The 15,939-nt window shown below is 41.8% G+C and overlaps 1 protein-coding gene across 4 annotated transcripts in view; it reads left to right on the top strand.

Moving 5' to 3' along the window:
- NUP93 (nucleoporin 93) overlaps nt 1-15,939 on the top strand; it is a 104,443-nt gene that overhangs the window by 56,607 nt on the left and 31,897 nt on the right. For all 4 annotated transcript variants that reach the window (XM_068528313.1, XM_068528310.1, XM_068528312.1 and 1 more), the window contains exons 4-5: nt 8,686-8,748; nt 14,761-14,889. In XM_068528313.1, coding sequence (XP_068384414.1) covers nt 8,686-8,748; nt 14,761-14,889 — 192 coding nt within the window. The remainder of the gene's footprint in view (nt 1-8,685; nt 8,749-14,760; nt 14,890-15,939) is intronic.

Below are 15,939 nucleotides of genomic sequence, written 5' to 3'. Positions count from 1 at the left end.
TCTCTTTAGAATCCTCCCTGTTCTTGTGTCCCCAAAGGGTGGCTCTAGCAAGTATGCTAGTTTGGGGCAGGGTGGGGCAGGGGTACGGGTTTTGGGGGCAGGGAGAGGAGATAAAATGCTCAGAGTTGCTGTCCTTGCTTTCTCCTGTGGGGCCACCTCAGCATTCTGAGAGCGGTTGGCTGGCTGCTCTCCCTCCCTCTCTTGGTTTCTAATTTTCTTGCTCCTCTGCCCCCCTCCCCAGGAGTGGAGAGAGAGGATGGCCAGCAGAGGTCCAGCGACTGCAGCGTGGCACATCCTGCTGCATCACTAGCGTGCAGGCTCTGGCTAGTTTTCTGGAAGTGGTGAGGTGTCAGTGCTGAGCAAGTCACATCCTCTCCCCAGACCTCTTGTGACCAGCAGGGGAAAGCTGCTTACACAACCCCAAAAGGTTATTGCAGGGCTCTGCTGGATCTGGGAGGAGGGGGCATTTCTGCTGAAAAGCATTTTCCCTCCCTAGCTGACTAAATGACCATCATTTTTTATTTTACTCATTTGTATTATGCCCTTACTACTTGCTCCCCTTCTCCATGGAATCTCCCAATAACTGAGCTGGACAGATGCTTTCCTTTCCTCGATGGCCAGAGATAGATAGCAGGGATGCCCTGGGCCCTCTAAAAGGGACAGAACTGGCTTTGCAGCACAAGAGACTTAAATGGCCCTCACAGGATTGCAGACCTTAACCTTGGCCTTATTCTCCAAGTGCAGCAACCAGATGTGCTAAGCAGCCCCAGCTTGATGCCTTGGTGTAGAACTAGGAAGAGGCATCTAGTAGTTATATGCCTACATTGTGTTGGCAGGGGAGGTGTGCTACACATCCTTGCACCCCTCACCAGTGCCCTACAGGAATGACATGTCCCCATTTTCAAAGGTGACCTTCTCCTTCTGGATCATAGTGAGTCCTACTTCTTATATTCTTTCTTTACCCAGTGATGAAAATCTTGGAAGTTTGGGTGTTTGTTATATGATAGTTACTTCCTCCTCCCCTTCCCTCCCCCTCCTCCTCCTTCCTTTCCCCTTTCTTTCCTCCCCCACCTCCCCTTCTCTTCCTCCCCTTCCTCCTCTTCCTCCTCTTCCTCCTCCTCCTCCATCTCCCCTCCTCCCCCATCTCCCCCCTCTCCCTCTCCTAAGATGGGAAGGCTAATTCTTGAAGCTGTAGGCCTGAGGTCCTTGCTCCTTTTCCTGTCCCAACTCCCCTTCCTCTTCTCTCTCCCTCTCCACTTCCCCCCACCCCCTTCTTTTTGTTCTTTTGTGGGATGGAGAGGATAATAGGGAGGGATCCACAAAGGCTATTAGATGGACTTACATGAGTGGCTCTCTCGAAGGCTTGTGGCTTTTCCAGAAGGCACAGGGGAGATGGAATTTTGTCACAGTTGTGTTGGCATGGCTGCAAGAGATCAGGCAAGCCAGTACACTTGAGTGAGAATGCTGCCGGTAAGGCCCTAGGTGGGCCCAGGAGGAAGCACTGCTCAGAGCTCTGTATTCTTGGGTTTAGAATCTCTCTGCACACGTTGAGTTCTCTTTAGCCTGTGAGAATTTGTAGACCATCTTGTAAACCAATTTGGATTATATGGGAGCAAGTGATTTGCTTTGCCTTAATGGGCCCAAATCCATCATGTAATTGTGTGACCCTTTGTTTAGGCCAGTAGCAGAAACCATGTATGAAATGGGACCCTGCAGCCTAACAGTGACAGATGGCCTGGTGTTCACACAGCACCAAGGTCTGCCACCTGTGACTCCAGAGCTGCCTGTAGGCCGATGGGTCTGCTGAACTGGCAAATGGTGGGACAAACTCCTCAGCCACTCTTGCAGGGTCTGCTGCCACCTGCTGAATGAGGGTGGCTAGGCTTTTGCATAAATGCACAGTGAGAAATCATACAACAGCATTAAAAATGTATTACCAAAAAAAAAAAAAAGTATTACAATTGACAATGTCAAATCTGCCAGCTTAGCACTGCTTTCTGCAGGGGTATTTTTTGAAGATAGATATAGATATATAGATATAGATATAGATATCATTAAATTTTAAAGAGATATATCTTTTAAATTTAATGCAGTCTGAAAAAATATTTTATTTAATGCAATCTGTGAACAAACAATTTAAAATATTAAAATTTTGGTAGAAAACAAGCAGTGGAACTTATTCTGAATATCTGAGTTGGAGAATAAAGCTTGTATTTGCTATTTAGTCTGTATTTCTTACAAAGGGAGATTCAGTCTCTCTTGGGCCTTTTAAGCTGACATTTTATATACTCTTGTTTTAATGCATTAAGTATTGATCTAATAAAATAACCAGGCATGCTATAAAACCATATGAATGTTCCCCAAATTTTGAAAATGCCCCAAATTTTAAATTTCTCTGTTCATCTTTTGGGCTTTCAGTAAAGAATATCTCTTTGCACCTGAAAAATTCCTTGAGGGTTCTCTGTAGGCACCACAAAGGGAGCTAATGAAAAGCACGTCCACACCATCTGATAAGCCCAGCAGCTCGAGTGCTGGCAGGATTTCTGTTGTGCTCATCTGAAAACAGTATCTTGCTTTGTCCTTCCTCACTTTCTCCTTTAGTAGCAGTTTTACCTTTGTAAAAGTTTTACCCAAGAGAAGACTTCAGAAGAGGTCATTCGTTCAGAAATTGGGAAGAAGTTTTGGGAGAGGTTAAGGGAGTGGTATTTTATTCAGAATGAGCTCGAGCAAAATAATGGGTACAGCTCATATTCCTGTCTTGACAGAAAGTGGACACTTCTCCATTTCACTATCTAAAGTTCTAAGAAATACTTGTAGTGCTTATTGGAATTCTTGTTTCATCTTGGAACAGACCCTCTTGATTATTCTGTTTTTTAAGTTTACTTTTTGCCCTGCTTATTTTTCTTTCCTTTTTCATTGCCCTCCTAGCTCTTGCTTGTGTCTTGGCAATGTTTTTTCCAACCACAGTGACCATTAACTACGGTCACTGCTTACTTGTGTTAATGTTACTTGGATTTGGAATGTTGGTTATTGACTTCCTATAAATTTGTATATATTTTATGTATTAAATGAGAGAAGAGACAAGATTTTTTATAGCACTCACCATGTGTTTTTGTCTCGTCAGATACCTTCTGATAGAAAGTCAGGCCTGCTATGGCTGCCTCACTTTAAATTTTGACAGGGTTGATTGCCAGTTGGTCTGTTGAAGGGGAAGAGACCTAGAATGGTCTTTTGTGTTTTGAGGGCCATGTAAAATATAGCTTTTGTTTTGTGGGGCCAACTTAGACTATTTTATCTTTTTTGTTTTATTTTTTAATGGTTAGGAAATCTGTGTGTGCTTCAATTCAAACTGTTTACATAACTGTTCAATAAATCACTTATTTGTTGTTAGTGGAAAGCAAAGAACTGTGAAAGAATCAATGCAGGCTCTTTTTTGCCATCGTACTTTCCTAGCTAAAGTGGATACTAAAATTTTTCTCACAGAGACCCTTCTTTCTTACAGCTTTCACTTTTGGAAAGCAAATAAGTGAAGAGAATTTGGCCATTTGACAAAAACAAACATCCTTTGCCCACTCACTTTTTCTACAGTCATTTATATTCTGAAACCCAGAGTCTTCGTGGTGATTAAAATAAGGCAGTTTTTGGGCTTCCCTGGTGGTGCAGTGGTTGAGAATCCGCCTGCCAATGCAGGGGACACAGGTTCGGGCCCTGGTCTGGGAAGATCCCACATGCCACGGAGCAACTGGGCCCGTGAGCCACAACTACTGAGCCTGCGCGTCTGGAGCCTGTGCTCCGCAACGGGAGAGGCCGCGATAGTGAGAGGCCCGCGCACCGCGATGAGGAGTGGCCCCCGCTCGCCACAACTAGAGAAAGCCCTCGCACAGAAACGAAGACCCAACACAACCAAAAATAAATAAATAAATTTATTTAAAAAAAAAAAAAAAAAAAAAAAAGGCAGTTTTTCATACTTGTCTTTCTCAACCCGAGCCATTTAAAAGCCAGTTTGGCTGCCAGGTCCCTGAGATGTGACTACAGTTTTGATAGGAGACTTGGCTTACCTTGCAGTTACATTCTGGGTTGTTCTCAGACAGCATACTTTGCAAGGCAGCCCACTTGCTCTGTTAAAGATGGAACATGTGGCTGGAGATATTGCTTGTGCAGGTGTACAGTGTTTATTGTTCCACAGCAATAAATAATAATAATATTTTGGAACACTATAGAGTTGGCAGGCTAGAACAGTGATTTCTCCAGCTTTTTTGTCTGTGATCCATAGTAAGAAATACATTTAACACCATGACCCACTTCATACATACAAATAAGTATATATAATTGAAAGAAAGTTTCACAAAACAGTACTTACCCATACCACATATCTCTATTACATTTTATTTCATTTAAAAAATGCTGGTTGATTTCATAACCCAATTATGGGTTCTGGCGCATGTTTTGAAAAACACCATTCTAAAGAAATGCCCCAAACTTGTTTCATTCCTCACCTAACTATGTGAAGTAGGGGAGGAAAGGAATAAATATGCAAGCGTAAAATAGCTGTCTAGCTCATCTTGACTTGCATGGTAGAGTGGAAAAAGGTAGAAAAGGGGTCAGAAAATTTGGATTCTAAGTCTGAACTTGGCTACTTACGAACCAGGTGATCTTAATATGAAACCACAGTGTTTTAGAGTTGATAGAAGCTCTGGAAACCATCTCACACAGCCCTTTCAACTTTTAAACCTATACTAAGAACATACTTTAAAGGATCATCCAGTTAAGTACTATTGAGAGACAGTTTAGCATTGGGTTAAAAGTAAACCAGTGAACCAAATATGTGTAACACACTTAGCACAAAGTAATCACCATATCCATATAAGTGTTAGCTCTTACTAGTACTGATATAAGAATTAGTATTCTCTGAGCCTTCAACTTCATCATCTATAAAGGGGAACTAATAACTGATGAAGAAAACAAATTTAAGGATATTTTGCTCCCCTCCTGGACTCCCATCCTTTTAGAGATAAAAGGAAATTTATCTTTATTTTCTAAATTCAGAAGTTTCCTATTCCTTAAGTATTTCAGAAACAGTTGGTCTTTTTTTTTTCTTCAGTTGGTCTTTTGAGAGTTAGAGCTGTGTTTGAATTCTGCCTCTGCCTCTTCCTGGTCGGAAACCCTTGTCATGTTAGTTGAATGCTGAAATCTGTTTCTTACCTGTAAAATGGGATTGGCGGGGGAGGGAGGAGAATGGAGTGATCATGTCTACTCTTTCATATTGTTAAAAGATTAGCAATAATGTCTTTGAATTGCTTGGAGCAATGTCTGGCCCTTAATTGCTTCTTGAATGGGAGCTATTATATGTTACAGAAAGCTTGAAACCAAAACCCATTCAAGGAGTCAGTTAGAAGAGGGTCTGTTTCCAGGACTCTGGCAGAGAGGAGCAGTATACAGATGGTAAGTCAGGAGTAGTTATCTTACTTAGCAGGCCTGCAGATGTTTATGGAATGTTCTTTATTGAGTGGGCCAGCAGTAGAAGGGCTGGGTGGGAGACTGTGTTGGCAAAAAGAGGGGGTATTAGTAGAAGGGCTGGGTGGGAGCACTTGTTGGCAAAAAGAGGAGATATTAATGATGAGGGTCTCTGAGGGTCTGTTAGATGGCTGGCATCTCCAAGTAGGAAGTGAGCTGTTGGGCCTTCGCTTTGACCAGGAGTCTTCAGTGTGGCAGGGAGCCCCACCCAATGAGTGAGGGCACCTCCTAGTACACTGTTCACACCCCAGCTCACCTCTATAGAAAACCCATTTTCTGATAAACTATAAAAATATATCTCTGAGATGAGGAGCCTGAGAGGTGCCTCACAGGAGGAGCTGGAAGGAAAGGAAACACACACATGAAAAGGGAAGTAGAAGAGATCCGTGGAAAACTTGGGCTGAGGCAGGTATTTTCTTGCCCAACTTATTAGTTCTTTAATTTGTTATTCTTCCTTAAGGTATATATTCTTTACAAGAAACTAACTGCCACTAGATGGCACACGGATCCCAGCACTATTCTGACAATATTATTTAAGATTCTTTTCAAAAGATAGGTCACTAATACGTTGTTTTTAAAAATAAAATATGATAGGAGGGGACTCTTTTACATAGGTTACATAAGGAATAAATGATGAAAGAAGGAATAAAGGATGAAAAATTAAAATTCAAAATCTGTATATTTTGTGGGCTTGGTTTGTGCTATAGAGAAAGCCCAGTTGTAGAGGTGCATAGTGGCTCATGGTCTTTGTTCATATGTAGGTGATGTCTGTAATTTTATTCTCATGCACAAATGCTTCATTTAATTTATTAAGTGAGATTTTTGGAAGGTAGGTTTATAAAGAAGAGAGTAATCTGCCCCCAAAGCAATGCCTTTTTTTCTTCTTTTTCTTTCTTAACCACTACTTGAAATTTCATTTCTTAGAAATTTTGAAATTGTGTTTCTTACAGAGTATTATGTTGCTTTTAAACAAATGTGTCTGATTATTGCTTTGCATTTGTGTTTGAATTGTGTGTATGTGTATATGGGTTATACGCAGACACAGATGCAGTTAAAAGAATGGGATGGGCTGGTCACTGGGATGAGCAGAGAAGCCCAGAGAGGGGGTGGGGCACTTGGCACACTCCCTGCCACCCCAGCCAAAAAGAAAAAAATGAGACCAGGCCTTGTCAGGAACTGGTTATCACCACCACTCTGACCATCAGCAGCAGCCATGAAAAGGTGCAACAAAGCACAATCTATGCCCTTTGTTCAGGAACAGCAGTCGAAGATAATAGTTCTATAGCTTTGTTTATAAACTGTGACACTAAAGCCTTTAGCTTTAGCCATTGAAGACCCGCTCAGAAAAAGGGAAATCACAATAAAGATTTGTTGACTTGATGTAATCATTTGCTGTGAAGGGTATGAACAAGGTCCATTAAAATCCTTCCCATCATTTTGTGTCTGGCTCCCTTGCAATGGCCAGAAACAGACACGTGATGAGAAGCTGCCCCCTTCTGAATGGATTATGTGGGGTCCTAGCTTTATGTGCTCTGGTTTATTGAGGGCATTATATTAGAAGCAAGTGGCTGATGCTTCCCTCCACCCCCGCCCCCCACCACCGAATATCAGTAGAGGTGTTGGGAGCAGCCTCTGTGTCGTGTCCTCAGAGCTGCCTGAGAGCTGCCTCAGGGACTGCCCTGGAGGAGCCGATGAGGGAACTGTTCCCCGAGCTGCTGGCCATTGTCTCTGTCCATTGCAGTGCACTGCCCAGGTTGGGATGTGACAACAGATATGGAGAATCCTGTGAAGATTAGTAATATTTTATTTAAATATATGTCCCCACTCTTATCCAGCCCCCTACCCCTGTTTTGTTTTGTTTTAAGAATCACAGCCTTATATCTGCAACTGTTTGAACAAAATATACTAAAATGTTACAATTGTTGAAATATAAATAAGTGATCAATAAATTAATCAATTAACCATGACAGTAAGTTTTCAAGAAAACTGTCAGATGTTTTAAAATTTAGCATGTCACTTTAAAAACTTGAGGTTAGTTCTACTTTGTATTATATTCCCCCAAAGAGTTCCTAAAACAAAAACATGATTCTGAAAAAACAGATGATTTGGGACATGTATAAATACACCCATAGTGTGCTTGACACGCAGGTACCTTGCATTCCATAGTGTAGGTGGATCTAATCTATAGGGTGACTCAGAATCTTTCATATTACAACCAGGAGTTTGATCTCTACTTAATAGTTAATGGATCATCTTCCTTGTTCCTGCTTGGCCCCCGCATCCCAGGCTGTGGGGAAAAAGCTTCACCCCTGTGTGAAGGGCAAGGCATCGGCATGGAAGCCCACTCTGTCTGCATCTGTCCCTTGCCCTCCTCCCCAGGATCTCAGGTTGAGCAATGAGGACAATGAATAGCAACTAGGAAGTCACCCTGGGCATCTTTCTTTAATGTCGCCAACACATCTAGGTCTAATCAGTCCTAATGCTAGAGCTACATGTATTGAGCCTTGGGCCAAGCACTTGATTACATTGTCTCATTTAATATTCATTTTACATATGAATAAACTAAGGTTTAGAGAATCTGGGTGACTTGTCTAAAATCGTCACCCATGCAAGTAGTAAATAGGGGAACCATGATGTAAAACTAGGTCTGTTGTGTTATCATGAAGTTGCATTTTGCAGACATTTTTAACCCTGTGTGTATTAAGCCAGCCTTGTGGGCCAGTTCCTCTTCACCCCACCAGTATTAAATAAGCAGCAGGTGTCATCAGGCCTGAAATAAGGAGTGCATGTAGCACAACCCCAGAAGAAAAGCATAAATAAATGATTTTTCAGGTATCCCAGCCATTGACAAACAAGTGAAAAACACCCAAACAAAGGGATGGCTGATACCTTCCTCAATGTTAGGAAGAAATTGAAGAATTAACTGAAAACAACAGAGAAATATAGACCGAGGAACAGTTACAGGCACTGTGACTGGCTGCATAGCCAAAGCTGTATCTATAATATGGGCCATATTCAAGTTGAGAGAGTTTTGTGAGGGTGAAGGTAGGCAGGGTAGCAGATATCCTTACGGGTGTTTTTCTTCTTTTTCCTACAGTGTGCTTTTGATTATTTGAAGGTTAATTTTGTTAATTTTAACCTAAATTGTGTCGTTTCTCTCCTCCTTCCTAGGGCTTCCTAAAGAATGAAAAGGACAATGCCCTGCTGTCTGCCATCGAAGAGTCCCGGAAGAGGGTAAGAAATGAACCCAAATGTATATGTATACTGTTGTGAGGGCAGCAGTGTATACTGGGGCGTGGAGGTTCTAGAAGCTGGATTCTGTGTTCCAGGCCCAGCTCTCTTGATAGTTCACCAGAGGGAGTTCTACAGGAACTATTTTTGAGGAAAATACCATGGTCATAACTCTACGTGTATTTAGTGACTGCATCTGAAACACTGGGCTGGTCAGTTAATTATTAAGTTAATCTTAAAATGGAAGGGCCAGACAATTCTTCAGTTTCACTGTTACAGTATAAATGGTATTTTGGTTTCTACTGAATCAGCAGTTCAGAAAAGCAATTATGATATTGATAATTTTCCTCAATTTCTTTTCCTTTTATCACACAATTTGACTTTCTACACCACCTTTTTTTTTTTTTAATAAATTTATTTATTTATTTATTTATTTATTTTTGGCTGTGTTGGGTCTTCGTTTCTGTGCGAGGGCTTTCTCTAGTTGCAGAGAGCGGGGGCCACTCTTCATCGCGGTGTGCGGGCCTCTCACTATCGTGGCCTCTCTTGTTGCGGCGCACAGGCTCCAGACGCACAGGCTTAGTAGTTGTGGCTCACGGGCCCAGTTGCTCCGTGGCATGTGGGATTTTCCCAGACCAGGGCTCGAACCCGTGTCCCCTGCATTGGCAGGCAGATTCTCAACCACTGCGCCACCAGGGAAACCCCTCTACACCAGCTTTTAAATTAACAATTTCTCCAAGCTCTTTGAAACAAACAAACAAAAAACATCTTGATATTCGAGAGGATAGTAAATAAGTCAGCCAGAACAGCCATTATATGTGCAGCAATATTTCGCAACAAGCATTCCCTCAAGATAGTCAAAGATCATTTACTTTACTAACGTGAGTTATCTTCATCTGTTTGACAAGGATTAAAAGATCAAAACCTTTCCAAAACATTCCATTATGGAGTAAGATTTTCAGGCCCCCCGGGGTCTTTTGGGAAGGGGGAGGAAGGTTAGCGATCATGTGGAGTTGGTTCTAAAAATGCAGCTTTTCCCAGGAAGGAGGCTGGAGGGTTCCCATTAGTCTGGAAGCAGTAGCTGTCTCTGCAAGGGAGTAGGGGTGAAGGGAATCTCTGTTTTGCTGTTCACTTATGTAAGCCTTAGATCAAGTGAAATGTATTTGTGTATTATTTATGTGGTTCAAAAAATAAGAAAGTAAAAAAAAAAAAAAATGCTGCTTCTCAGTGTGCTTTATTAAAATATTCCATACAGGTGGAAGTGTCTAAGTAGTGCTGATATGAGTGAGATAGGGCAGCAGCGGGGCTTGCCAGCTCTAATTTATAAGAATATGTTTCAGAGACATTATTTAAATGACTGATATGTTTAATTATCAGAGTAAAATTCCCTAAAATTTAATTAATTATATTTTTGGCAATAGTACTTATTCCTAGAAATAGAGAAATTCACTTGATCCAGATTTGAAAATATTTTTTTTAAGGTTTTTTTTGGTTCACACTTGGAGTGAGTTACTCACCAACATTGATTCTCCTGCTGTAAAGGACCGATGAAATTAAATTAGGATTGTCGAATGCCACCGAGCCTTATTAATCCATTTACCCTGCGGAATGTGTTTCTGAAATTGGCAGTCTCTGAACGTTGTGCCATACTGAGACTAAATGTGCAGCCAGCCAAAACATTTAAGTGACATACCACAGTGCAAAATGTGTGCATATGTGTTTGTGAGGGAGATGTTCCGGTGTCGGGAGCTGGCCCTGGGGGGGGAAACCTTTCACCTATCTGGACACCAGAGGCTGCTGCTGAACAAGAATCATTTTCAAACAAAAAGGTGAGCAGCTTTTTGGCATTATTGGTGGTAATTTCACGTTTGAATAACTTGCCAATATCCTGCTGAAATGCCAAGAAAACAAGCTACAAAACCACAAATGTGTCCTATCTTTTCCCATTTGGTGCATCCCAGCAAAAACAGAACAACATTATCAGAACATATGTAGAGTTTCTAAACGCCAGCAACAGCTCAATAATAAGTGGGTGTGAAGTCAAAGCAGGTTGCCCTCTTCCCTTTATGAAAATGGGGTTCGAGTGCTCCCCACCTGTTCTTAATTCAGTTGCCCAGTTCTTTCCCTGCCTTCCTTTCCTAACTATGTTCAAAGAGATATATTTCCCCACATAACTTGAAAGATTCGGATTTAAATTTTTTTTTTTTTTTTTTTTTTTTTAATATATCTGAGGTCTGCCTGTCTTGGCAATGACAATCTTTTTTTTTTTTTTTTTTTTTTTTTGGTTGCACTGGGTCTTAGTTGTGGTATGCGAACTCTTAGTTGCAGCATGCCTGTGGGATCTAGTTCCCTGACCAGGGATCGAACCGGGGCCCCCTGAATTGGGAGCACAGAGTCTTAACCACTGCACCACCAGGGAAGTCCCTGGATTTAATTTATAATAGTTTCTCCACTGCTTTGTCATTTTCTGTGGTTTGTCTTTCCTTATCCCTGCTATTCCTGTCTCTCACCTTGTCTCAGACCCTCACTGTCCTCCTTTTCTCTTAGTTCTTAGCTCTTTTGAGTAGCTCTGTTGATTCTCTCTCATTAGCTCCTCTAGTTGACATTCTTCTTTGCACCTAATCTGGTGGTTCAGATGTGGGTCTAAAGGGAATAGGCTGGAAGAGGGCAGATGGGTGGCTGATCATCCCTGATTAGCCCACAAATTGGATGTTCCATTATCTCTAATGTAATTAAGATAAGCTGGGGGTGGCATGGTGAAGGGAAGAGAATTTTAATGTTGGGCCATTTATTTTTATTTGAAGCTCCTTATCACACTAATGATGAATGGAACGACAGTGCTGTTTGTTCAGGTTGTGGAGCTGTTTCTAAATGAGTAGCCTGGCATATTTCTCAGATACGTCTGAGGATTTGAGCCCAGAAAGCTGCCAGGTTTCAGAGTATTTCCTGTGTTCTTGAAGCAGGAGTTCTTGGCACACAGGTGGGCAGCTTGATTAACAGGGGATGGTTAATTCCCACTGTTGTCGCCCTGACCCTTATGTGATGCTGGAAGTCTGCCCCTGCCATCCTCATCAACAGTGTCTCTGAGACAGATTGTGTTTTCTTCAATTGCCTTTAGTGCTCTGCCATTCTTTGTCAGCCAGAGGACTTACCCTTAAGAAAAATTCTTGTGACACTGTGGTGTCCTGGGCCAGTGGCAGCGCTTAGTCAGTGCCTCACTTCCTATTGCAAGTTTGGAAAGCTGTATGGTATGCCAGCCCTCCACCTCCTTATTTCAACCCGCCCTGGTCCACCTGCCCCATGGCCCTCTTATTTTCCCTTTCTGGGACAGGTTCAAGGTTAAGGAGGTGGATGCCCACTAAATGGAAGAGTTTTAGAAGAAATGTGGTTCAACATGTGCACTATTTCTGGATAGCTTCTAGGGAAACTACCTCTTCCCCGCCCCTCTACCCCACCTCTCTGTTCCAGCATACTTCTCCCTATTCAAAATGCATAGCTTTCGTGTTTAAGGTCACTAATGTAGCAAGAGAAAATGATTTTTCTCTGGGTATTTTTTTCAATCCAGGCTACTTGGAGTGGTCTGTTCTGCCTGACCTTCAGTGAGAAGAAAACCAGATGAAAGACTGTTTTTAAAGTTTTTGATAGTCATTTCTTTTTTTGTCTTCACAATACATATTAGAAAAGAGATCCATTGATAGATGGACCAAATCAAATTTGCAAGATGTGCCAACCCTCTTCCTAATCATTTTTGTGGGTGTCTGCTCTCTTTTTCACATTTTAATAAATATTGGTCCACACTCAAACATCCCATTTGTAGAAAGAGTATATGATTTTTCTGATAGTTTCCCAGAGCTCATATATATGAATATTATCAGTATAAATTATCTGCATTGCCAAAATAAAGCAGGCATTACTAATACTCATTCCCTTGGTGCTGCCTAATTAGATGCCAATCTGATTGTAAATGAAATGGCTTTTTGAGAAGTGGGCTTAAGCTGATGGGAAACCTGGTCTGCCAATTGAAGAATAATAGGCTAAGAATGGTTATGATTCAGTATGTCTCTGTAAGTTGCTTTAATCTCCTCCTCAGAGGGGTTTTGGTTTTGCTTTTGTTTTTCGGTGTTTTTTTTTCTTTTCTTGTTTTTTGTTTTTTTTTGTGTGTGTGTGTGTGTTTTCTCCCTTCCTCCCTTCTTCCCTTCCTCTTTTCTTTTTTTTTTTTTTAACCACTCTCCTAGATCTTTTTTCTTTTTTAGTTTTAGTTTATTTATTTATTTTTGGCTGCATTGGGTCTTCGTTGCTGCGTGTGGGCTTTCTCTAGTTGTGGTGAGTGGGGTTACTCTTAATTGCGGTGCACGGGCTTCTCACTGCAGTGGCTTCTCTTGTTGTGGAGCACGGGCTCTAGGCACATGGGCTTCAGTAGTTGTGGCATGCAGGCTCAGTAGTTGTGGCTCGCGGGCTCTAGAGTGCAGGCTCAGTAGTTGTGGTGCACAGGCTTAGTTGCTCCTAGGCATGGGAGATCGTCCCGGATCAGCACTTGAACCCATATCCCCTGCACTGGCAGGCAGATTCCTAACCACTGCGCCACCAGGGAAGCCCCCCTTCCTCTTTTCTTTGTTTTCCTTCTTTCTCTTTTTTCTTTTTCTTGTGAGTGCCTTTGTTTTGGCAAGCTGCAGTGTCACCAGCAGATAGAAGTGAGGTTTGCCAGACATTTCAGTAGTGACTTTGAGAAGACTGATAGGAAACCTAATTGCAAAAGGCTGTTTTTTCTTTTACTGATTTGCTTCCTCCTATGAAAATATTACTGTTTCTTAAAAAAATAGACACTGGGAGAATCTTACTTTTTGTCTTATCTTAGAGGCTCGTTAAATCTTAAGATACCATTGACTTTATAATCCATCATTATTTTATGTACTACAAAGAAAAAGTACTTCAATTTAAGCTTTTGACATGCTATGAATTGTAATATGTAGCCTAATTTCAGAGGTTTTAAGATGATATTTATCTTAATAAGCACATGAAAAGATGTTCAACATCACTACTCATTAGAGAAATGCAAATCAAAACCATAAGTTATTACCTCACACCCATTAGCATGGCTACAATCAAAAAAACCCAGAAAATAGTGAGTATTGGAGAGGATGTAGAGAAATTGGAACCTTTGTGCACTGTTGATGAGAATGAAAAATGGTACAGCCTCTTTGGAAGCATTATGCAATCGCTCAAAAAATTAAACATAGGATGACCATCTGATCCAGCAATTCCATTTCTGGGTATGTATCCCAAAGAATTGAAAGCAGGAATTTGAAGAGAGATTTGTACACCCATGTTCACAGTAGCACGACTCACAATTACCAAAAATTGGAAGCAACTCAAGTGTCCATGGATAGATGAATGGATAAACAAAATGTGGTGTGTACATACAGTGGAGTATTATTCAGCCTTAAAAAGGAACGAGACTGCATATGCTATAACATGGATGAATCTTGAGGACATTTTGCTAAGTGAAATAAGCCAGACATAAGAAGACAAATACTGTATGATTGCACTTCCATGAGGTACCTAGAAGTGGTCAAAATCATAGAGACAGAAGTAGAATGGTGGTTACCTGTGACTGGGGGAAGGTGGGAATGAAGTTATTGTTTAATGGGTGCAAAATTTCATTTTTGCATGATGAAAAGAGTTCTGGAGATGTATGGTGGTGACGTTTGCACAGCCGTGTGAATGAACTTAATACCACTGAACTGTACACTTAAAAAGGGTTAACATGGTAAGTTTTATTGTTAAGTGAATTTTGTCACAATTAAAAAAACATTTAACGTGTTAGACTTGATGAAATAGGGCATGTTGCAAACAGTTGTCAGTAAATTCTTAAAGGATAATTTAAAATAGATTGCTTTTGCTCCACTCATGGAAAGATGGCAGATCTGGAGGGCTTTGAATTTCTGATGCGCTTCAAGGGAAACCGTGTTCTTTGTCTTCTCATTTGGGTTGTCTCTCTCTGCTCCTCTCCAACAGACCTTTGGCATGGCTGAGGAGTACCATCGAGAGTCAATGCTGGTTGAGTGGGAGCAAGTGAAACAGCGGATTCTCCACACCCTGCTGGCATCGGGAGAAGATGCCCTTGACTTTACTCAAGAAAGCGAGGTAGGTTGAGTCCAGAAGGTAAACCACGATGAAAACTCGGAGGTCAGAGAATGCTTGTCTGCTTGACTACTGACAGTCCTGGCACGGTTGATCACTGTCTCCCCCTTGAAGCCCTCTCTTCATTGCCTTCCAGACGCCCACATTTGCCTGGATTTCCTCCAACGTGTCTGGCTGCTTCTGCTCAGCCTCTTTTGCTGAATTTTCCTCAAATTCCTTGACCCCTAGGTGTTTGTGTGTCCCAGGGCTCAGTCCTTGACCTGTTCTTGTTTCTTCCTCAGTCACTGCCCCGTTGATCTCATCTGGGCTTGTGGTATTAAATACCATCTATGTACTTGAAGACTTAAACTTACATCACAGCTCCAAACACCCCCAGACTCATTTTTCTAGTGGCCTTCTTGGCTGTACTCAGATATCTCAGAGCCATCAAGCGAAACATGTTTAGAATTGAGTCATGGTAGCAACTGCCCTCAACTCCCTCCTGGCATCAACCTTCTTTTCTCACAGAGTTTATCATCTTTATAAAGGGCAGTTGCCGTTTTTCACTTGCTCAGATCAAACACCTTAAATTCATTTTTGTCCTCCCCTTCTCTCACCTAGACTCTCCCACATGTTGGCAAATCCACTTAACCCTACTCTCAAAATATACCCAGAATCCAACCACTTTTTACCACGTCTGCTGTTAGCACTCTGGACCAAGTCACCATCATCTCTTGTTCACATTATTGGACTAACCTCCTAACTGGTTAGTTCCGTTATCTATTGCTATGTAACCAATCACTCCAAACCGTAGTGGCTGGAAACAATCATTTAGCTTAGCTGTGTTTACCAGAAATAGTTCAGGGTCTCTTGAGGCTGCGGTCAAGATGTTGGCTGAGGCAACACTCATTGCAGGGCTAAATTCGGGGAGGATCCACTCCCAGGCTCACTCACGTGCCTCTTGGCAAGCCTCAGGTCCTCTCTGGCTCTTGGCTAGGGACGTCAGTTCCTTGTCATGTGGGCCTCTCTTGTGTTGCTCACAGCATGGTAGTTTGCTTCCCCTGGAGCAAGAGT

The sequence above is a fragment of the Eschrichtius robustus genome, chromosome 19, assembly GCF_028021215.1.
Source record: "Eschrichtius robustus isolate mEscRob2 chromosome 19, mEscRob2.pri, whole genome shotgun sequence".
Classification (NCBI taxonomy): Eukaryota; Metazoa; Chordata; class Mammalia; order Artiodactyla; family Eschrichtiidae; genus Eschrichtius; species Eschrichtius robustus.
Note: the sequence above shows the minus strand (reverse complement) of the source record. Positions and strands in the feature narration are given on the sequence as shown.